Source organism: Aethalodelphis obliquidens, unplaced genomic scaffold (assembly GCF_003676395.1).
Source record: "Aethalodelphis obliquidens isolate GAN/ISIS:26980383/991018 unplaced genomic scaffold, ASM367639v1 scaffold42, whole genome shotgun sequence".
NCBI classification, from domain to species: Eukaryota; Metazoa; Chordata; class Mammalia; order Artiodactyla; family Delphinidae; genus Aethalodelphis; species Aethalodelphis obliquidens.
Genome location: NW_020837986.1, coordinates 15,315,794 through 15,336,999, shown reverse-complemented (window position 1 = coordinate 15,336,999; position 21,206 = coordinate 15,315,794). Strand labels below are relative to the sequence as shown.

Below are 21,206 nucleotides of genomic sequence, written 5' to 3'. Positions count from 1 at the left end.
GCTCACTAATGTATCTTCTGTGCCTGAAATAGTCCCTGGCAAATAGTTTCTCAATAAATGTGTTGAATGAATATATGGAATTAGCTTCTCCATCTATAAAGCTTGATTGGGAGAGAGGGGAGTTTAGACTCAACAGTTCCTCCCAGCTCAAGCCTCTGATTCTCTAACCAGCCAAATACTCATTTATACCACAACTGATTTGAACCTCTGGCACTACAAGGCTCAGCTCCTGGTCACAAAGACCAGGGCCCTGGACCCGGCCCACAGTTCTAAGTGCCCAGCTAGGACAGGGCAGCATAGGTACCAACTGACCAAGCACTGTCCTCATTAGTTGTCAGAGTCTGGGACACTTGGCCGTAACTATGTTTCTGATCTTTTCTCATCCCAAGGTCACCTATTTCTCCTACCTGAAGCAATCACTGCTATTAAGCTTTAACTTTAACTTTGCCCTGCAACAAAGCACAAATCCCAAGTGTGGATGTCCAAGTGGGAGCCATGATTTCAATTAGTTATGACAACCCCATAATCCTAACCCAAATTCAGATCCCTCTTCCAATGACAACCTTCTTTCTACCCCAGGGCAAACTTGAATTCTAAGAGGTTTTTTTAAAGTAGAAAAGATGAGATGGAAATGGAAAGTGACAGCATGAAATACAATTAAAATACTGTCTAGCCAACCCTTTTTAGGCTCGAACATGGTACTACCCCAAACCTAGCTTTAAGAACGCTGTTCTCTTACTCACTGGGCAGTAGGACAAACTGGCCTGGCACCTGGAAGATCATGTCTGTGGAATGGAAGAATTAAAGCTGGAGTGACTCATTTGAGAAGTAAGTTCACTGAATACTGAAGCATAACCAGGCTCAAATCAGCATTAACCAATACCAACCAGAAATGTGAGGGTGATGAAGGGAAAGAAGGGACTAAGAACCCACCTAGGTAATAGAGGGCTCTGTGCCCCAGGTGCTGAGGCTCCTTCTTCATGACCACTGGGATCTGCTTCCACCCCCTATCACCTCCTCTCAAGCCTTCAGCAAAATCTAAGTCTAGCTTATTTCCAGTTTGCCATCTTGATACTAAGAAAAAAGGGGCTGGGGGGGGAGAAGGAACATGAGTTAAGATATACCTGCCCTTAAATTAGTAGGATCGTGGGCAAATGACTTAACCCTTGCAGGGTTGCAAAGGTGAAACAAAATGGTACATGTGAAAATACCTAGCATTCATGGTAAGTATTCAATGTTCTTTTCTCTTCCATTCCCTTTAAGGAAAATGAATCAAACCTGACCAATACGCTAGCCAGCATGTATATCTACTGACATTAATCTCCCAACATCTATTACTTCCTTCTACTTCAATATTGGCCAGTTGCCTTGCCAATTCTGCCCCAAAGATCCAAGCACTCCTCTATCCTCAGTGCTACTACATTTAGGTTCAACAACATCCCTTACTAGCGTGAATCAAATAATTGGTCCAACTGGTCTCCCAATCTCCGGTTCAAATCAGCTTACACATGCTGAAGCTCTTAATGCTACATTGCTCTGCTCTGCTTTGCATATGGCTCCCAAATGCCTACGAAGTCAAGGTCAAATTCCAGGGTCCCATGTTTCACCTTATTTCTAGTCTTATTTCCCTTGCTCACATCTCAGACTCTGGTCCAACTGAACTACCAGTGCTGTTCCTGGTACACACTTTTGGATTATCCACCTCAGCTCTATCCACGCTCCAGCAGGCCACTGTCCTCCCCAACTACCACCTGTCCACTACAACCTTCACTACTCCAAACTGCTGGAGGCTCTCCAATATGCTAGGCTCCCGCTGGCTTCAGGTCCCTTGCAGAGGCTAGGCCTTTTACCTGGGATGCTCCCCTCAGCTTCCAATTCCCTACTCTTGCTTCTGGGCACTATTCCCTGAAAGGTCAATTTCCTTACGTTCGTTGCAAAGCAACTATGATAAATACTGATTTAATGTTTCTCTCCTTGACTAAGCCGCAGAAGTCATGAGGATGGGGTATGTTTTCTGATTTTGCTTACCACTGTTATCCCAGAGCCTAGCACGGTACTTGACAAATGAAAGCCCGCAATCAATCTGTTAAATAAGCAAAGATTTCTCTAAAAGAATAGTCACTCACACACTGTTTATAGTATCTAAAATGGAGAAATGGACATGTGCTATCTGAAGTGGGAGAATGGTTACGTTACTGTACCTATAATAGAATGTCAAGTACTGAAGGCCATGCTTTCAAAGTATGACATGGAAAATGCTTGGGTTAGAGCTGAATGGAAGAGCAGGAAACTAAACCTAAAAGAGCATGATCTAAACTATGCAGAATTGGATGTGCGAGTAGGAAGGATACAAATTGGGGACAGTGTTTATAGGCTGAAAAAAATGTCCGTACTTCTTTTGCACATTTTCTACAGTAAGCATTTATTGATGAGAAAGTATTTCTAAAAAACTTAAGAGACTCAGCTCAAATGCAATGTCTACTCAAAACTTCCCTAGACTTTCTCATTTGTACTCAAATAACCCCTCAATTTCTTCATTGAGACTTGGGAGGAATCTTTGGTAACCAGCACTTAGTTCTCTTCAACGCTGCATTTGCCCCCAACTCCATACCCCCCGCCTCCCTGGGCTCAGATTGAAGAATCCAGTAGTCCAGGAAGTGTGCATGCAGAACAAAAAGAAGTACACTCACCTAGTTTAAAAACACCCAAGATGCTTTGCCCTGAATTTTAAGCAGCACATGTGACCTGGTCCATTCTGGTTTCAAGTTCAAAGGCATCAGGCCGGTCCTGTGGGTTAGCAGCTAACATATCTTTCAAGAGCTGCTTGATCCCCTCAGACATGGAAGTCCTGCGTTTCTGGGGGATGTGCAACTCCATCTTTGGGTTTTCTAGCAGCGCCTCACCAACAGGGACGATCTCAGTCCCCTGTTTGATATAGGTCCCCAGGAGCTCCTTCTTGGTCTCAGAGTCAATGAAAGTGATTCTTTCTATCATTGCCCAGATGATAATGCCCAGGGCAAAGATGTCAGCCTTGGCTGTGTAGTGTCCCTCCCAGACTTCAGGGGCCATGTAGAAGTCTGAGCCACAGGCTGAGGACAGCCAGTATTTATTCACATTCACATTTTTGTTGTCTTGATTGCCCTCTTTACCTCGGGGGGCCAGCCCAGCACAGACCTTGCTTAGTCCAAAGTCTGCCACCTTGAGGATGGGGGTGCCAGACCGCTCTGTGATGAGGATGTTGTCTGGCTTTAGGTCCCTGTGCACGATGTGGTTTTTGTGCAGGAAGGCAATGGCGCTCGTGAGCTGTAGCATGAAGCTCTTGTTGGTGGCTGGGTCCGGCCTCCGGGACAGGACATACTGATTCAGGTCTCCACCTTCACAGAACTCCATGACAAACCAGAGATAGCAGGGCTCCTCAGCATAACCCAGGATCCTTTCTCCTAAATCAAGGGAAGACCAGAAAGAGCCCAAGTGAGATGGACACAGTCACACCACTTGTAGACTAAAGGGCTGTAGCATATTAGAGTAGGAGTGACAGTGATGACGATCGCTCCAATCCAAGAGGACCAGCATAACTGGCACGGAGCCAACTCTGCACAACAAGGCCCATCTCTACTCATACAGGGTGAGTCAAGTGATAACAAGATAAGGGAACCTGGTTTACTGATGATTAGCCAGGAGGCAACTTAGTTCACCTTTCCCAGTTTCCACTTTTGCTTCTTCACCTGTAAATGGCCATGTGTAACACAGAGTACCAACACTGGCACCTGACGTTCAATTTAATATTTACTACCACCCTAGGAGGTAGGAAGAAATAGCCCCATCTAATAAAATGAAGAACCTGAGGCTCACAGCGACTTAAGAGTTAACAGACTCAAATCCATGACTGCAGCGCCACTGTGTTTCATTATACTGTCTCCAAACAGCCAGCACCATACCACCCACGTCTCCCAGGGCTGCTGCTGAGACGAGGGAAAATATGTGAGAAGACCGTCAAATGTCTGTTACTCCATGCTAAGCCAAAGACCTTCCCTCCCTTCCTTCCTTCCTGCCTAGTGTAGGGATTCTTGCCGATGCAACTAGAATGGCACTACAAGTTTATTTCAGACACACTCCAACTCAGTGTTTTCTGGTAGCCCACCACATGCCTAGCACAAGTTAGGTAAGTGACAGGCCCATCTCTATGAAGTTTAGTTTGAAGGAGATAACGGATGTTTAAAACAGCAAGCATCATTAGCTGTGCATCTGCATCAAGGTCAAGTTTTACGAACAGTGAAGGGTGGGTAGGAGTCACCAGATCTAAAGAAGTCCGAAGGGGCAGGACTTGAGTGACCGCTAAGAGACAGGCAGTAAATCAGCAGGGAGAAGCCAGAAGGAAACTCTAGGCTGAGATGGGATGGATAACGAGGCACAGGAATAAACGGACCAGAGAGGTGTACATAGGAAGTCTGAAGTGGATGTAAGATGTCATCAAGTTATGTGGAAACTTGAAACTCCAGCTCTGCCTTCCTCAGAAAGTCTTTCCTTTTGAACCACAGAAACTCCAGGAAAGCTGCTGACTGGCATCTCCAAACAAATCCCAATACACTTTATAAAGCAATTAACGGTACACTGAAGCCTTAGCATGAAGTTATTTGGTGACTGCAAGAGCCCAAAAAGCTTGAGCCTAAGTAGGCAGGTGTCTCATCTTGCTGATGAGGCTGGGTCAGCCCCAGGTGGTCACATGGATCATTCGTGACTGAGCCAGACCCTGAGGAAAAGTCCTCTGATCCCCCGTACAGTGTCTCCATTCTACCAAAAATGAAGGCTGCAACCCCTCACACAGCCTCTGCCAGAGGGTTTCTTTCACTAGTCATTTACTTTATCACAAAGAGAATGGGTGATCCAGATGAGATGTTGCTAAGCCCCGAAATTACCAAGGAACATAGCCTACAAAAAGCCAGTGGTCTGGAAGTTCTAGGTTGATCCAAGAAGATGACTAGACGGACAAGGCAAAAGCTTTAGGTTTTTCTGTTTTGTTTTGTTTTGTTTTTTTTGTGGTACGCGGGCCTCTCACTGTTGTGGCCTCTCCCGTTGCGGAGCACAGGCTCCGGACGCACAGGCCCAGAGGCCATGGCTCACGGGCCCAGCCGCTCCGCGGCACGCGTGATCCTCCTGGACCGGGGCACGAACCCGTGTCCCCTGCGTCGGCAGGCGGACTCTCAACCACTGTGCCACCAGGGAAGCCCAGCTTTAGGTTTTTGACCACGATATGACAGACCACATTTCCCCTGTAATTATATAATTTGTTTATACTGCTCACAATCAAAAGTCATACAGGTAGAACTAGTTTAGGGCAGATTTTTTTTTTTAAATCAGTTGTTTCCCATCTCATAATCCTCTTTCTAGGTCATCTGCTCCAGTAGGCTGAGGTTCTATCTAAAAGGACCCCAGGGACTTCCCTGGTGGCACAGTGGTTAAGAATCTGCTTGCCAATTCAGGGGACACGGGTTCAAGTCCTGGTCCAGGAAGATCCCACAGGCCGCGGAGCAACTAAGACCTTGAGCCAGAACTACTGAAGCCCGCTGTGCCTAGAGCCCATGCTCCGCAACAAGAGAAGCTACCACCATAAGAAGCCCATGCACTGCAACGAAGAGTAGCCCCCGCTCACTGCAACTAGAGAAAGCCCGCATGCAGCAACAAAGACGCAACGCAGCCAAAAATAAATTATAAATAAATAAATAAATAAAAGACGGCAAAATGAAGTGGTGATCTGAGCCCTGATCAATCAACCTAGACTCCCGAGTAAAGACCCATAAAAAGGAGAGCAAGAAATGTTTGGGGGTGGTAGAGCCAGAAAGGAAACTATTAAAAAGGCATCAAATTCCTTCTGCAAAGGCCACATCAGAAAACAGTGAAACTTCTGGTGGGGAAATAAAGGGTGGGGAATGATGATTATTTTATACACAAAGTTGGTAACTACGGCAATTGAAATAAAAAGACAACAACTCTGTAAAACAGACTACATATAAGTCCAGGTTATGAGAATCCAGGGAAAGAAAAAAAAAAGGTAAAAAAGTGCCCTCAGTCAGTGAGTGAGTGGGTAGATGAGACCTGGGATCGAGGGACTTGCTCTGGGGAATGAGCTAAGGTCAGGAGACGCCAAAGAAGGGGGCTGTTTGTAGAGATGACAGAACTGGACAGGAAGCAGACAAAGCATCAGTGAGCATGACAGAATGGAAAGTGGGGGACGTAGCTACTTGTCCCAGAGACAAAAAGCACTTTGCACAGGGTAGGACCTTGGGCTTATTTCATGAGAAGCTGCAGTATGTGTTTTCATGAAGGAATCCCAACTGCCCACAAAAAACATAAGAGGCATGTAAGAATTCCAGCCCTTTCCTTCAGGCAGATTGTCTACTGGGCCTCTCAGCTACCTCTCATCACAGCCAGATGGAGGGAGGGAACGCGGCACTCAATGCAGTGGGTGCATTTCTGTTGAGAAGCAAGTAGTAGAAGAGCACACAGTAACAGAAGAGTAATAGAAGACCAGAAGACAGGAGTCTAGCTTGAGACCCCAATTCTGCCCCCAGTTTACTGGGTGGTTTCGAGACTGAGTATGATGGGAAGATAGCTAGAACCTGGGGCAAGTCCCTGAACCTCTGAGACTCAGTCTTCTCATCCATCAAATGAGAATGACACTTACACCACATACTCCTGAGTTAAGTCACAGTCGGCAGAGTATAAGGTACTTTGGGGGAATCACATCCTTTACCATCTCCTACATCATCATTCCCACCAGACCCCAGCCAAGTCCTAGCAAGTCACGGATTTCAATACTCTCAGTGCTGGAGGCCAGAGAATACAGCTTTCACACGTTAGGCAAAAGATGAAACTGAGATCAGAAAATGAAAATGGATGATGATATCACATTTCTCAGGCTGTAATAGCTAAAATCCATATTCTAGCCAGAGCAGGCCACTTTTATTTGGGGTGACCTCTCTACGTAAAAGGTGACCCCTCTCCCCACATCTGTGCAGGTGCATCTGAATGTGTACCTTAGGACCCAGCCTGAAAGCTAACCTACTCGACATGTGCCTGATTTCCCAGGTAACTTTCCTCTTCTGACCTGCCAAAGCCCAAGTCTCATTATTTACCAGGGTGACTGCGCACTGGGGAAGGGAAAATGGTCAAACTTCCAGGGATTATCGAACACTGGTTCTAAGCTGACACAAATTCCTGGAGACTCAAAACGTCACCATGGTCCAGTCAGGGTAGGGGGCCAATAGAGGTCAGGTGACCAGTGGAGTTTCAGCTCAGGTCTGTTTCACAGCGACCCCAGTGGGTCACTGAAGCCACCCTGTGGTTACTTCCCCAGTTTTGGGATGTAAAACTGGAACAAACAGATGCAGACACTAGTAGAATCCTCACATGAAATTCAGTTTTTTGAACTGATAGAAACAAACAAAATTTACTTAAGTTTTATAATTCCCTTGTTTGGTATAAATCTGATAGTTCTGTAAGACTAAAAAGGGCTGAAAATTTAGCTGCCCAGAGCTGTAGAAAAGAGAGTGTTATTTGAAGGTGATAAGGATTTGTGGCAAATCAACCTTTGAGAGCCCACTGGGTCCCAGGAACTATTTATCACAGCCGTGAGTGGTTGGTAAGGTGCGATCCTGCACAGCCACATCCCTCCACCAGAATGTGCTAACTCCCAGGTTACAGGGGGCAAAGAAATGCACTTTGATCAGCGGCAGGCCTACCTTCAGGGGCGTTTTATTACCTTTCCCAAGTCCAGTAGCCAGAAGACCACAAAATAAACTCTGTATTTCAAAACATATCCTATGCCACAGTTCAAAGGGAAACAATTAAAAAAAAAAATCAAGCAAGGGACTTCCCTGGTGGTCCAGTGGCTAAGACTTGGTGCTCCCAATGCAGGAGCGATCCCTGGGTTCGATCCCTGGTCAGGGAACTAGGTCCCACATGCTGTAACTAAAAGATCCCACACTCGGCAATCAAGATCCCAAGTGCTGCAACTAAGTCCCGGCGCTGCCAAATAAATAAATTTTAAAAAATAAAGTTAAAAAAAATCAAGCAGGTGCCTCGCATCTCATTACTCATGGGCATAAGCAGTGGCTGAAGTCTCCCAACAAAATGGGCTGTATTCAGAAACTTGAGGTCAGGAGGCTCAGCACGACGGTAAGTCAGTATGAGCTGTGGAAAGGCAGGCACTTCCTGGAAAGGGATACAAAATACTCAGAATTTTATAAGCCTATTTCCAAGCATCCTCCAGAAATTCGACTTTTTTTTTATATTGAAATATAGTTGATTTACAATGTTGTGCCGATCTCTGCTGTACAGCAAAGTGACTCAGTTATACATGTACATATTCTTTTCCATTATGGTTTGCCACAGGATAGTGAACACAGCTCCCTGTGCTGTACAGCAGAACCTTGTTGTTTATCCCTCCCCTATATAATGGCTGGCATCTGCTATGCTCTAGTATAAGTACACAGTTATGCTAGAGCATGCACTGCTTGGCAGACCCCAAACATGCGATGAGCAAAAGCCTCTGCCCTTATGAAGGCTTCCAGCCATTGGAAGCAGAATGACTGCAGCTACGAGAATAAGGAAGAGGAGGCAGCTCTGCCTGAGGGGTAGGGAAGGGTGGTTAGGACGAGAGAAGGGCAGGCTGAGAGTAAGCAGCTCATGCACTGTGTTTCCTGGGGTGAAGAGAGTGAGCACACGGCACAGGGGGGTGTAAGCGTGCAGCGAGGGACCCACGTAACCTGGGGTAATCACAGAAGAGATGTGGTAGGAGATGGGGAGAAATGAGGCTGGAGGTGAAGCTGGAGTCTGCTCATAATGGTATCTGGCAGACTACAAGAATGTGAACTCTAAGAAATGGGAAGTGACTAAAAGTTCTTGAAGTATTTTAGAAAGATAAGCTGCTTATTGAAACTAATAAGTCACCAATGTAAAGTTAGATGTACCGTTTAGGTAAGACATCCAAGCTGTTGACAACACTCTGGTTTGCCACTGACTGAGTTCTGATTTCAGAGATGTTAACATGTGGAAGAACACGTCTGAGAATCGACGAAACAGGTTCCCTCTGGAGGCAAGAGGAGTTAGAAATGGAAGACAGACTAGAGGCCAAGAGATGCATCAGGAGGTCCTGAAAGCTGAAGAAGTGAGGGCTGGCCAGGGAGGAGGCAGGAAGGGGATGGGAGAAAGGTCTTGGAGGTTTAGAATCAACAGAACTGAGCAACTCGTCACTTCACATGTGATGGAAGGAAGGAAGAAGCCAATCCTCTCTTCTTACTCCCAACTTGCATCTACGTACATGACCCTTTCACAAGTGAGGAAACTGAGGCTCAAAAGATTAAATAACTTGCCTTCGGTCTCACTACAGTCTCACAGAGGCAGACCCCAGAGTCTCCACAGCCTGGATTCCTAACCCTGATGCTTTACTGCTGCCTCTCACTGCCTGCAGCAGAAGTTAACACCTGGATGTTCCACTTCCCACTGTGACAGTTCCTCCTTAAGTACTCTTATGGACGCCCCCAAGGAGTTCAATGTTCCTTAAGTCTCCAGTATTGATAGGCCAACCACATAACTCACTGATTCATTTTTCACAGAGGATTAATTATGATTTTGATAAGCATGCTGAGATAAACAATTCAGCAATATTTATCACAAGTCTTCAAAATGCTCAACACGACATAAAAATCCCACTCCAGGAATTTATTCTAAAAGAAGAGTACCAAAAAGGCAAAACAAAAACAAAAACCTACCACTACCAGCAACAAAAGGGCACACCAAGCACTAAAGACACACAGAACTGGTATTCCACACAGCACAGTACAAGTAAGGAGTTAGAACAACTGTCCACGAGTAATTAATGGTTAATAATGGCATTGCCACTTAGTTGAATGCTTAAAGGGCCATGTTTTACTTCAACAAAATTTACTTAAAAAGCCAAAAGAGAAGATCACATAACACATCATAAGCATGTTTAATGTGAAGTGAGACATAAGATATAAAATTTGAAAGTTATGTTTAAGAAAATATTATAAAGGAATCCAGAAATGAGGTTTGAATTTGTTATGACCATAGCTATCCCTGCTGATTAAATAAAAATTTTAATATACAACTTTTAACTAAAGAAGTGGTTCAGAAGATCAGTCCTGAGAAGATGCTGAAGATGAGGACCATTCAGCACATTCTCCCAAAATGAGCACATAGACCAAGCCCTCCTCCCAGCCTCAATGACCTTGAGCTGTGTCACTATAAAGAGGCTGGGTCCAGTGTCAACACCACAGGGTGTGTTCAATTCAAAGTACTTCATTAATCAAATGTCTTTGTGCACTACAGAACACACCCACTCAGGGTGGCTGCCAGGGCAAGATGCAGTGTCCTGTAGAGGCCAAGAGGCCAGTTAGGAACTCTCAGGCCCAGGGGGAAAGGAGAAGGAGCCAGCCAGGCCTGGGGTCAAAACCACCCACTCCCACACTTTCATGGCTAATGTGACCCTGGGCAAACTGCTAAAAAAGACCCCATGAATATTTCATTTTCCATAAATTGGGAAGAGACACTTACCTCAATGGGCTGTTGGGAGGCTTAATTGTGACATACGAAGCCTCTTGCAAGGTGCCTGGACACCAGAGCAGACAACTACTGGGTGTTAATCATGTTAAAAATTGCAAAGACATCTGGATATAAACCTAGAGCCTGACCTTTCACCACTGTGGGAATGGACAAGTTACTTGACTTAATGGATCTTGATTTTCTTGTGTGTAAAACCAGGTTACAAAAACTCCAACCTAAAGTGGAGAGGATTAAATGAGAGGATGAACCATAAAAATCTAAGGTTAGCTATTAGGACTTGGAACATTGCAAGGTTCTTGTTAAAAATGCAGATTCCACTGGCCAGGCAGACTGGGGAGTAGGGCAGTCCTGGTTGTTTCCCTCTCCATGTGCAATGGTCCTTGCCACATGCCTAGCCTTACTGCGTGCCAGGCTCACTTCTGGTTTACCCTTTTACAACTCCTCCTTCCCTCCTCTAAACTTAGTCCACATTCCTGCCAGCTGTCCCCCCTAAAGCACCTCTCACGGGCTGCAGTGAAGTATCATTGGTTGTGCTGTGCCCACCTCCTCCCTTAGACTGGGCACCACAGCGGAACGAGACCATGTCTCTGGGCTCCCGCAATGCACCTCACACACATTGAGTAGGTGATCAATAACTGGGTGAAATGAATCAAGATGAGAACTGTTAGCTGGAGAGGCTTAAAACAGAGAAATATCAGAGAACATTCTAGTATAGGGCATGAAGAATGTTTAGATTAAGACAACTATGTAAGCATCCAGAATTTGTGAGTTACTGAGGAGGGCCCGTGGCTAAATACCACCAAAAGCCAAGTTCGAGCTGAAAATAAACTGATGTTCTATTGGGAAGCTAAGCTCTCTTTGAGAGTGTACTTACACTGTAAAAAGCCCTACCCAATACAATGCCAATTAATCAAAGCTCTCAAGTAAGTGTTGCTTCTATCTCCTGGGGCTGGTATCTAAAACCCCCAATGCACACAGAAGGAAAGCAGTCTGTCAGTAGCAAGAGAAAAGGAAAGTCTGTGTGGTTGTCCCAAGACAATCGAGAGCAGAACAGAAAGGAGGCAGAGGGTCCCTGGCAGCTGAGACCTAGGGGAGGCACCAGTAGAAATCAGCAGTGCCACAAGTACTGGTTAACACATAATTGAAAATAGATAGTAGCCATTAGCTTCTGAGTAAAATATGATTACACCCATTTAACAACAAGAAAAACAGGAGAGCCCAGAACTTAAGCCACCTGTCCCAAGAGTGCAGCGCAGCTGTGAAGGAAAGCGGACTCAATCCAGAATGCCGGGGCTTGGAGCCTGGCTTGGTTCTGCTTAGCTGCTATACATCGGGCAATGTCACTAACCTCAGCGCCTCAAGTTGTCTCACTCGTAAAATAGGGATAATTATAGTATTGACTTCAAAAGGTGGTTACGAAGACTGAAACAGTTAAGAGGCATAAAGCCTTTAGAACAGCTCTTGGCACACAGCAATCAGTGAGTTTTAGCTTTTATTAACAGGGTGAAACTGGGACTAAGACCTTCCGACTCCCAGTCAATACCAATGTTCTACTGTATCCCATTCATTTCCCGGGACCCTAAATGCTGCCTTTATATCTAGGTCAGGGTAGCCGAAGACTACCATTCAGCTCCCTGCCTTTACCCAGGGATCTCTAAACTCTGAGACCCCAAAGCTGCAGTAGAGAATTCAGAGGTGCTTTCCAGCATCCTGGGAAGGGGGCACCCAGCTCTGAGCCCAAGATTTCCCTGGGCTCTCAATGGGCTGAGAGGAGTTTGCAGGCCAACAACCCATCCACTAAGACACTGGCTCCCCCTCAGCTTCCTGAGGTCTACCTCCTTCCTTGCTTCCCCAGGCCTCTATGCTCCCAGAGGGAACCTCTACTGTTTTCTGGGACACCCACCACTCATGACCTTGCACGACTGTCATGGCCAAGGCTTCTGCATGCCTCGTGGAGGAAACTCTGCATAGCTTCTTCTAGTGCACTGTATGGCTCACAGTCACACCGTGCATCGGCGTGCAGACAAGACTGCCTCGCAAGGGCCAAGATTCCCACCCATGTGAAAGCCCCTCCAGGTATCTCGAGTACAGCAAACGTCAAATAATTGGTCAAGCGGAACATGTCACGTTTTACCAAGTTGGGATAAGCTAGGTTCCTGGCTTTTCCAAACTTCTAATTATTCAGTTTTATGAGCCTTGACAGTTTGTTGTGGATTTTTTTTTTTTGTCTTTATTTGCTGCTATTTGTATAAGGATCAGTGTGCACTTTGTAGAGAGCATCAGAATTTCTGAGTTTGACAATGAGCTCTGGCATGCCTGCTGTCTAAGTGGCAGTAATCTTGAATTCAGTTTTAGGTGCAATCAGGACAGGGTCCTTTGGCAATGGAAACAAGGGGATAAAAGCAAACTGTTAACCCTTTTTTAATTAAAAGTTCTTAAAAGTTAAACAAAGCCACCAACCCATCAACCAAATAATTTACAGGATTGTTAATCTGGTTTAAAAAAGCCTGGGAGACTAGTTTGAATACTACCGCTAACTCATCTGGGGCAAGTCCTGTCTCTTTTCTGGGCTTCAATTTCCTTCCCTGTGAAACAGAAGGCCAGATCAGACATCTAAGATGGCTCACTACTGACTGTCTGAAACTTCTGTTCTCTATTTAATGCTCTGGGTAGGACTTTTTGGTCTTTGTTCAGAGAGAAAGGAAGGACATAAGACACAGAAGTCTATCTAAGTGGAGAAGATGAAGAACTGCATTAAGAAGTCCCCTTACCCCTTTTTTGATATTGGTTTATTCATACATAATTTTTTAAAACTAGAGGAATGCCTTCTGGTGGAGTTGATACTTGGAGAGGGGGGAGGAGAAAGGAGACAGACAACCATTCTCTATTTGTTCTCTATTTGGCCAAACTGTGAAATAAATAGCAGTCTCTTCTCTACCTATTCATGTGTTCCTAGGCCCCCTTCTTTCAAAGCCCACCTTCTCTGCTAACTTCTGGCTAACTCCTGATTCTCATTCTTGTTAATATGTACAACACAGAACAAAGCCATTAATGAGCCAACTTGCCTTTTCTTCCATGACCTTGATTAGCATTTGAGTCTTCTACGTGTCCTCAAACTTCAAATTAATTCCTTTGGGACAAAGAGTTTTTTTTTTTCCTCTGCAAATACCACCATAGGGACCTCAGTAAAAGTTTGTGGATTTGGTTCATTGAGACTTTAAGGCAGATTAACACTTTTCAGTCTATTCAAAATTATCCTAAATTGCAGGAGTCGGGGCAAGAGGTGACCGCATCTGTTTACAGACAGAGCTGAACCAGATTACTTGCAAACTAGAAGGAATCTGCCCCGGCGGCATATCAGGATTGCTAAATTTTGGAAGCTGAAGTCAGGAAAACTTAACCTGGAGTAATTTGGATATTTGTTCTCCACTTTAATACTGATAGCAAAAAGCTTAACGCCTATTAACTGCTTGTTAACTTTACACTTGACACGTAAATCTGAATATCAGTTTATAAGCAGAGGCAACATGCATCGTCTTTACTGCTCTCTCCCTAAGCCCAGAATACTAACTGACCCATAGTAGAGGCTCATATATTTAAGACTCCAAATAACTAAAAGGGACATATTAAGTATGTGGGCTAAAGCAAAATACTTCGTTTCTTTTAGGCCTCAGTTTTAGTTCACAAAGGGAGGAAGAAAATACCAGTGTTTCTGTCAACTTGGCGCTGCCTACAGTACAGGAAACAGAATGTGTTCCATGGTCAAGTTTGGGAAACTTGAACAGGAACATTGTGAATTTCGAAGGGGATGACAGTGGAAGAAGATTCAAAACGTAGCCTGAACTTACTGAAGCAGCAAATTTCTCCTCATCTGGAGCACTTGTTGACATTCCCAGGCTGCACAGCAACCCTATGACAGAGGAACCCTCACCCTATTAGTAAAGGAATGCTCCCCACAGGTTTGAAACAACTTGTCCCATGCAGTCAGCTGAGACAAACTATGACTAAAAGTGAGTCTAACCCCAAAGCCTGTGTTATGCTGCCACTGTTTACTGCGGAGTTTTGACAAATTCTACAAGTGAGGAAAGTTTGAACAGTATACGTAGGGACACAAAGCAAAGACTTCCAACCCAGGTTGAAGTTTCAAAACTGGTATCAATGAGCTGAGGATAGAAGAGGATCCTTTGGAAAAGCAAACTCCTACATCCCAAGGCAGTCATGTAAGTTGGAAGTCCAGACCATTCATTAACCACAGAAAAGACAGTCTGAGAGTGAAGTGAAGAGCCTGTAGAATACAGGTAAGCTGAAAGAATCTCCTGGAAAGTCTTTTCAAAACAAATATATTTACCCTGGAGAGAGGGTGGGCTTTTCAGGATGGATGGGGCAGGGATGGGCATAAAAAGTAGAAGCCTATTTTGAAAAAGGACCCCGGGTAATATTGAGCATGTCCTCAGTCCGCTGTCAAACAACTGACCTGAAACAGGACCAGGAGTTCTCTTGGGATGGGCCTGGAGGATCTTATAGTCAGGCAAAAGCTCCAAACAAAACGCCCTATCCAACCCCACCCCAAATCCTACCTGCTCTTACTAAGGTCAGATCTAGATCATCCTTTGGGGAGGGAGGAAACCATTACACCTTTTAAAAGGATTGAGGCCTTGAATCAAGACAGATCTGAGTTCACATCGCTTAAGCTATGAAAAATTGTAAACAAACCAGGAGTACAACCATACCTCCCTTACAAGCTGATTAACCTTCATCAACTTAGGTTCGTTCACCTCTAAACCTTAGTTTCTCCACTTATAGAAAGAGAAGAGGATTTACTTTTCAAGTTATACCTCAAGTCACTCTGTAAGAGATCAAGGGCAGAGCTGGGTCTCAGATTAGCAACTTCTCCCCTGAGGAAGTCTCCTCAGGCCTTCCTAGTCCACTGGCTCTCTCTTCTATGAACAGACCCTTGGCTACTTGTAGTTTGAACAAGGCACGTGAGCACTCAGGATGCACACACTCCCTAACTGCAGTTAAAACCCCGAAACCAGGACTAGCCCTCCCAGGACTGCAAAATCCCCTTGCTTCACTGAGCCCCATCGTCCCTATAAATAAAACCACTTGGAAGCCAGCCTCAGAGGGTGGCTGTAAAAGGGAAGAAAAAGATGTTAGGTGTGTTGTGTGACAGCTCTCGACCCACCTGTGGAGTTATTATTCTGCAGGCCCCTAGAGGACCTAGGCTGAAAACTGCCGGTTTGCTTGACTGCCCTGGGATGAAGGGCTGGTGGGGGGGGGGGTCTCAGAGGAAAAGGAAGACCAGGAAACAAGAGTTAGCCGGGTGGAGTCGGAGGGTGTCAGGATTTTTGGAACCAGACAGGGAGCGGGTGTGGGTGGGTCCAGCAAAGTTTTTTTGTTTGCTTTGGGAGGGAAACAGAAGAGGCCCTAGAGTGTGAGGGGGCTCGGCAGTTCTTCCACCGACTCTGAACCCAACGCCCTCCACTCCCAAGTCCGACCTTAAAAGTGCTACACGTTTCATAGTAATGGTTCACACTTACGGAGCACTTCCTACGACAATGGTTAGCACTTAATGAGCCCTTGTTATTAAAATACCAGCTAACATTAGTGCCGGGGACTAATCATGGATCCGGAGAAGAGAGGGCGGCCCGAATATCTGCCCCGGAAAGGAGGGTGTGTCGGGTCCAGGGCGACAGAACCGGGACCAGGGTCTAGGGGTCAGTTTGGGCCGAGCCCAGAAGATTCGTGGGTCCAGGCCATGCGTGGCCAGGGCGGCCCTCGGCATTCCTACCTTTGAGCGAGGTTTCCACCAGGCGCAGGTAAAGCTGTGAGCTCTTGTTGCCGTGGCTCATGCGCTGGGCTAGCCCGTTGCGCTGCAGGACGCACTCCTCAAACTGCACGACGTTTTGGTGGCGCCGCTTGAGGCTGGTCAGGGCCCAGAATTCGGCTAGCGCCAGCTCCACGTTCTCGGGGGCGTCGCAGCGGATCTTCTTGACCGCCACCCGGGCCCCGCTGCGCCCGGCCACTGCCTCGTACACCACGCCGTAGCTGCCGCGCCCGATCTCCGCCAAAAGGCTGTAGCGCGGCCGCGCCGACCCGCCGCCGCCCTCCGGCCGCCGCCGCGCCAGGTAGGCCTCGCCCGGGGCCTCGGCCGCCACCGGATCCATGGCCTGGGCCACAGCCGCCGGCCTCAGCTTCGCGCTGAGCGCCCGCGGCACTGGGCTTCGCCTTTTCCGCTCGGGGCTTTGTGTACCTCTGCGGGCGCCGTCCTCCTCCCCCGTTTCCATGGCTGCGGGCGGCGGGGGGAGCAGCAACGGCGCTGCCCGGGACCCCCCTGCCTCATCCCTCCGTCCGGCCCCGGGACGCGGAGGAGCGGGACCCTGGATTGTGACCTGCGGGCGAAAGAATCGGTTAAACGACCAGGCCAAGGCCGGGAGGCAAGCAGCGCAGGCCTCAGGGCGTCCCACCACCTCCTCCGGCCACCACGGCCCCTTTAAGACGGAAGGCACGGCTGCTGACTGAACGGGGGAGGGGAGGGGAAAGCGGGAAAGACGAAACCACGGGGCACTGGCTCAGAGGGGGAGCCGGAAAGAAAAGCAGAAACTCCCCGCCTTTTCAGTTAACTTATTGTATAGCAATACGAGAAACAAGGACTCGCAGCTTTCGTGACTTATGAAAATCGCCCTTAAGAAGAAATTCGGACTGTGGAGATCTTTTTTCCGCTTGGCTCCCTCTGGGATGCCCCTCCCCGCGTCCCGCCCTGTGTTCTCCCGGGTGTAAACAGTCCATTGAATTAAGCCGGAGCGGAGCCCAGCGGACCGACCCAAGTCCCGCCGGGCTGCGGGTGTAAGGGGTTGGCTTGAAAGTCTGGAGTCCCTGAGCGCGCCCAACCGGGGGCCCAACTGCCCTCCCCAGACGCCCGAGGCGGCGGGCGTAGTTCCAGTTTGGGTGCTAGCTTTCACTCCGCGGACCGCGCCCTTACCTGGCCTGCGCCCTTCCACTTCCGGGCAGCGCGTTTCCCCTCTAAGGCCCCCAGCTGGGGGTGGTCCGCTCCGGGCCACGGCTGCTTCGGGTACCTAGCCGGGCGAGAGACCGTGGCCCGGGTCGGGCGTGCGACAGAGCCTGTTGCTGTACGGGTGACGGCAGCGGTGCTCTCGAGGGACAACTGGGCGTCAGGGCTCCCGCGGCTCTCCACGTGTTCGCGCCAGCTGAGCCCTTTACGTAACCTTTTTATATAAGCCGCACGTCCCGCCCGCACTCGGGCCAGCGGGGGCTCCTGGTGGCCCATCCCCCGGGAGGCCAGCCGAGTACTGCGCCGCCGGGGTCCTGCCAAGGTCGGCCGACCAGTAGCAGCCGGGTGAGCCCACGCGGGGCCGGGGCCCAATCACAGGCGAGAACACCCAACCAACAAAAAACTGGCGCCAAATTCCCGCGATCGGGCAGCGGCCTCCGGTCTCCGCAGCCGCCTGCGCACCGCAACCTCCTCTCTTCCTTGCCTGCGCTGCATGAAGAGGAGCTGTACCCAGTAGGCCCTAATAAATACTGATTGGTTGATTGGATTGGTCGGTTTAATTGATTCATAGGTCTTGCCTGGGAACCGCCCGCACTGGGATGGAATCCACGCCCAGTCTCCTGTTAAGCCCCTTGATCCTGGGCAAAACATTGCCCCACTTGGAGCCTCAGTTTCCCCTTCTGAAAAATGGGTAGACTCGGCCTTGCCTCCCAGGGTTGATAGCCCCAAATAAAAAATATATATATTATATAAAATATTAATATATATATAAATATTAATATATAAATATTTAGATTTTGATATAAATCTGAAGTGGCTAATTGGGTGCAGGGCTGAGAGTGCTGAATGTAAGCTCCATTTAGACATGAATCTTTAAATATTTTGTTACTGCTTTGTACCTCAGTGCCGAGTAGGTGCTCCATATTTGTAAACTGAATCTACAGATATTGAGTGCCTGTAATGTGCTAGGCACCGTTTTTGTTCTAAATTGTTGGGGAAAGAGCGGCGAACAAGACAGTCTCTACCTTAGTTGAGGTTCTGTGCCTCGTCAAATCATATGGGTGACTTTGTGCAAATAACACTTTCTTAAGTGTCTCTTGTCCTCATCTGTAATATGGGAAGAACAGTAGTTGAAGGATTCACTGAGGTTAGGCAGTTAAAGCGCTTAGAATAGGACAGGGCCTTGCACACATTAAATGTTAGATATTATTAAATAAATACATAGGATCATTTTTGACAATGTAAGTGTAATAGAGGAAAAGAATGAGCTAAAGAGTGCCTGGGGGTTGGGAACAGGCCACTTTGTTAGTGTGGTCACTAAAAACTTAACTTTTTTTGGATAAAATTTCAAATTTACATATAAATTACAAGAATAGTAAAGAATCTCATATTTTTAACCATAATAATAATTTGTTATATTTTACTACATTTGCATTATCATATTCTCTCTTGTGTATTTGTTTGTGTATGTATTATATATAATATGTTTTTGTATTTTCTTTTCCCCCAAAACCACTTTACACTAAATTTCAGACATCATTCCCCTTTCATTCCTAAATATTTCTGTGTGTTCTTCCTAAGAACATGGATATTCTCTTGCAAAATCTCAGTACAATTATCAAAATCAAGAATTTTGACAATAATGCAATTCTTTAATATGTCTTCCATATTTAAATTTTGCTAATTGTCCCAATAATATAGCTATTTCCTATGATCCAGTCAGGATCACTTTGCATTTAGTTGTCATGACTCCAGAGTTTCCTTTACTCTAGAAAGGCAGTTAATTATTCAGCTTTTCTTTGTCCTTTATGACCTTAACTTTTTTTTTTTTTTTTTTTTTTTTGCGGTACACGGGCGTCTCACTGTTGTGGCCTCTCCCGTTGCGGAGCACAGCCTCCGGACGCGCAGGCTCAGCGGCCATGGCTCACGGGCCTAGCCGCTCCGCGGCATGTGGGATCTCCCCGGACCGGGGCACGAACCCGTGTCCCCTGCATCGGCAGGCGGACTCTAAACCACTGCGCCACCAGGGAAGCCCTGACCTTAACATTTTTGAAGAGTACTGGTGAGTTATTTTGTAGATGTCCCTAAGTTTAGATTTGTCTGGTATTTTCTCATGATTAGAATTAGGTTATGCATTTTTGGTAGGAATGGCACTGAAAGGAGTTGTGTCCTCAGTGTACCACATCAGGAGGCACATGGCATATTTTTATTCCAATACTGATGATGTTCACTTTGATCATTTGGTTAAGGTGGTGTCTGCCAAGGTACTACACTGAAAAGTTACTATTTTTCCCTTTGTAATTATTAAGTGTCTTGTGGGAAGATATTTTGAGACTACCCTGTTCTTCATCAGACTCTCACCCACTGGTTTTAGCATTCGTTTATGGTTCTTGCCTGAGTCAGTTACTCCCATGGTTACAAAATGCTGATTGAAAGGCCTCTGTATTAGTTTGCTAGGGCTGCCATAACAAAATACCACTGACTGGGTGGCTTAACGGAATTTATTTTCTCACAATTGTGGAGGCTAGAAGTCCAAGATCAGAGTGTTGGCAGGTTTGGTTTCTCCTGAGACCTCTGTCCTTAGTTTGTAGACGGCTGCCTTCTGGCTGTGTCCTCATAAGACATTTTCTCTGTGGGGATATCTTTTCCTCTTCTTATAAGGACACAGTCGTATTGGATTAGGGCCTACCCTAACTGGCTCATTTAACTTAATCACCCCTTTAAAGACTTTATCCCCAAATGTATTATTGATACATTCTAAGGTACTGGGGGTTGTGAATTCCACATATGATTTTGGCAATGGTGGGAAGGGGGGAATTAAGTCTATACCAGTCTATAACAACTAAATCTATAACAGTGACACAAGCTGAGACCTCAAGCCAGCCATGCTAAAACTAGTGGAAAGGCATTTCAGGCAGAGGGAGTAAGTACAGAAGCTGTCAGGAACATGACTGATGTCAAATTTAAGCCAATGGATGAGAATGTGAAATGGTACAACCACTTTGGAGAAAAAAGGTTTGGCGGTTTCTTATAAAGTTAAATATATATCTACCCTATAGCCCAGTAATTGCATGCCTAGGTATTTACCCAAGATAAATGAAAACCTGTGTTCACTAATACACTTGCATAAGGATGTTTATAGTGGCTTTTTCTATAAGTCCCAAACTGGAAAACACTCCAATGTTCATCAGTAAATGAAGGGATAACCAAATTGTGGTATTTTTGTACCAAGAAATGCTGTTCAGTGGGGGGAAAAAAAAAGGAATGAAGTATTGATACAACATGGATGAATCAAAATAATTATGCTAAGTGAAAGAAGTCAGGAACAAAAGGGTATATACTGGATGATTCTATATACAATTCTTGAAAATGCAAACGAATTTATGGTGACAGAAAGCAGATTAGTAGTTGGGGTGGGGGAGAGGGGATGGAATACAAAGGGACTTGAGAAACTTTTTGAGGGGATGGATATGTTCGTTATCTTGAAATTACCTTGTGATACTTTCAAGGGGGGAATATGTTCAAAACACTTCAGAGTGTACACTGTACACTTTAAATAAGTGCAGTTTTTGTACATCATTTTTGCAGCGTTACCTCAATAAAGTTGTAA

General features: G+C 46.3%; 1 protein-coding gene across 5 annotated transcripts in view; it reads right to left on the bottom strand.

Moving 5' to 3' along the window:
* Nucleotides 1–18,339, bottom strand: part of STK35 (serine/threonine kinase 35) — a 41,351-nt gene extending 23,012 nt beyond the window's left edge. For 4 of the 5 annotated variants that reach the window (XR_003427200.1, XM_027078724.1, XM_027078727.1 and 1 more), the window contains exons 1-3: nt 17,567–18,339; nt 16,376–16,976; nt 2,691–3,440 (exon numbers count right to left, since the gene is read on the bottom strand). Coding sequence is in view for 4 of the 5 variants with exons in the window: in XM_027078724.1 (XP_026934525.1) it covers nt 2,728–3,440; nt 16,376–16,976; nt 17,567–17,872 (1,620 nt within the window). In the remaining variant the exon portion in view is untranslated. Of the gene's footprint in view, nt 1–2,396; nt 3,441–16,375; nt 16,977–17,566 lie in introns of those variants that run through there. The other variant, XM_027078725.1, reaches the window with a different exon arrangement.
* Nucleotides 18,340–21,206: the final 2,867 nt, after the last annotated feature.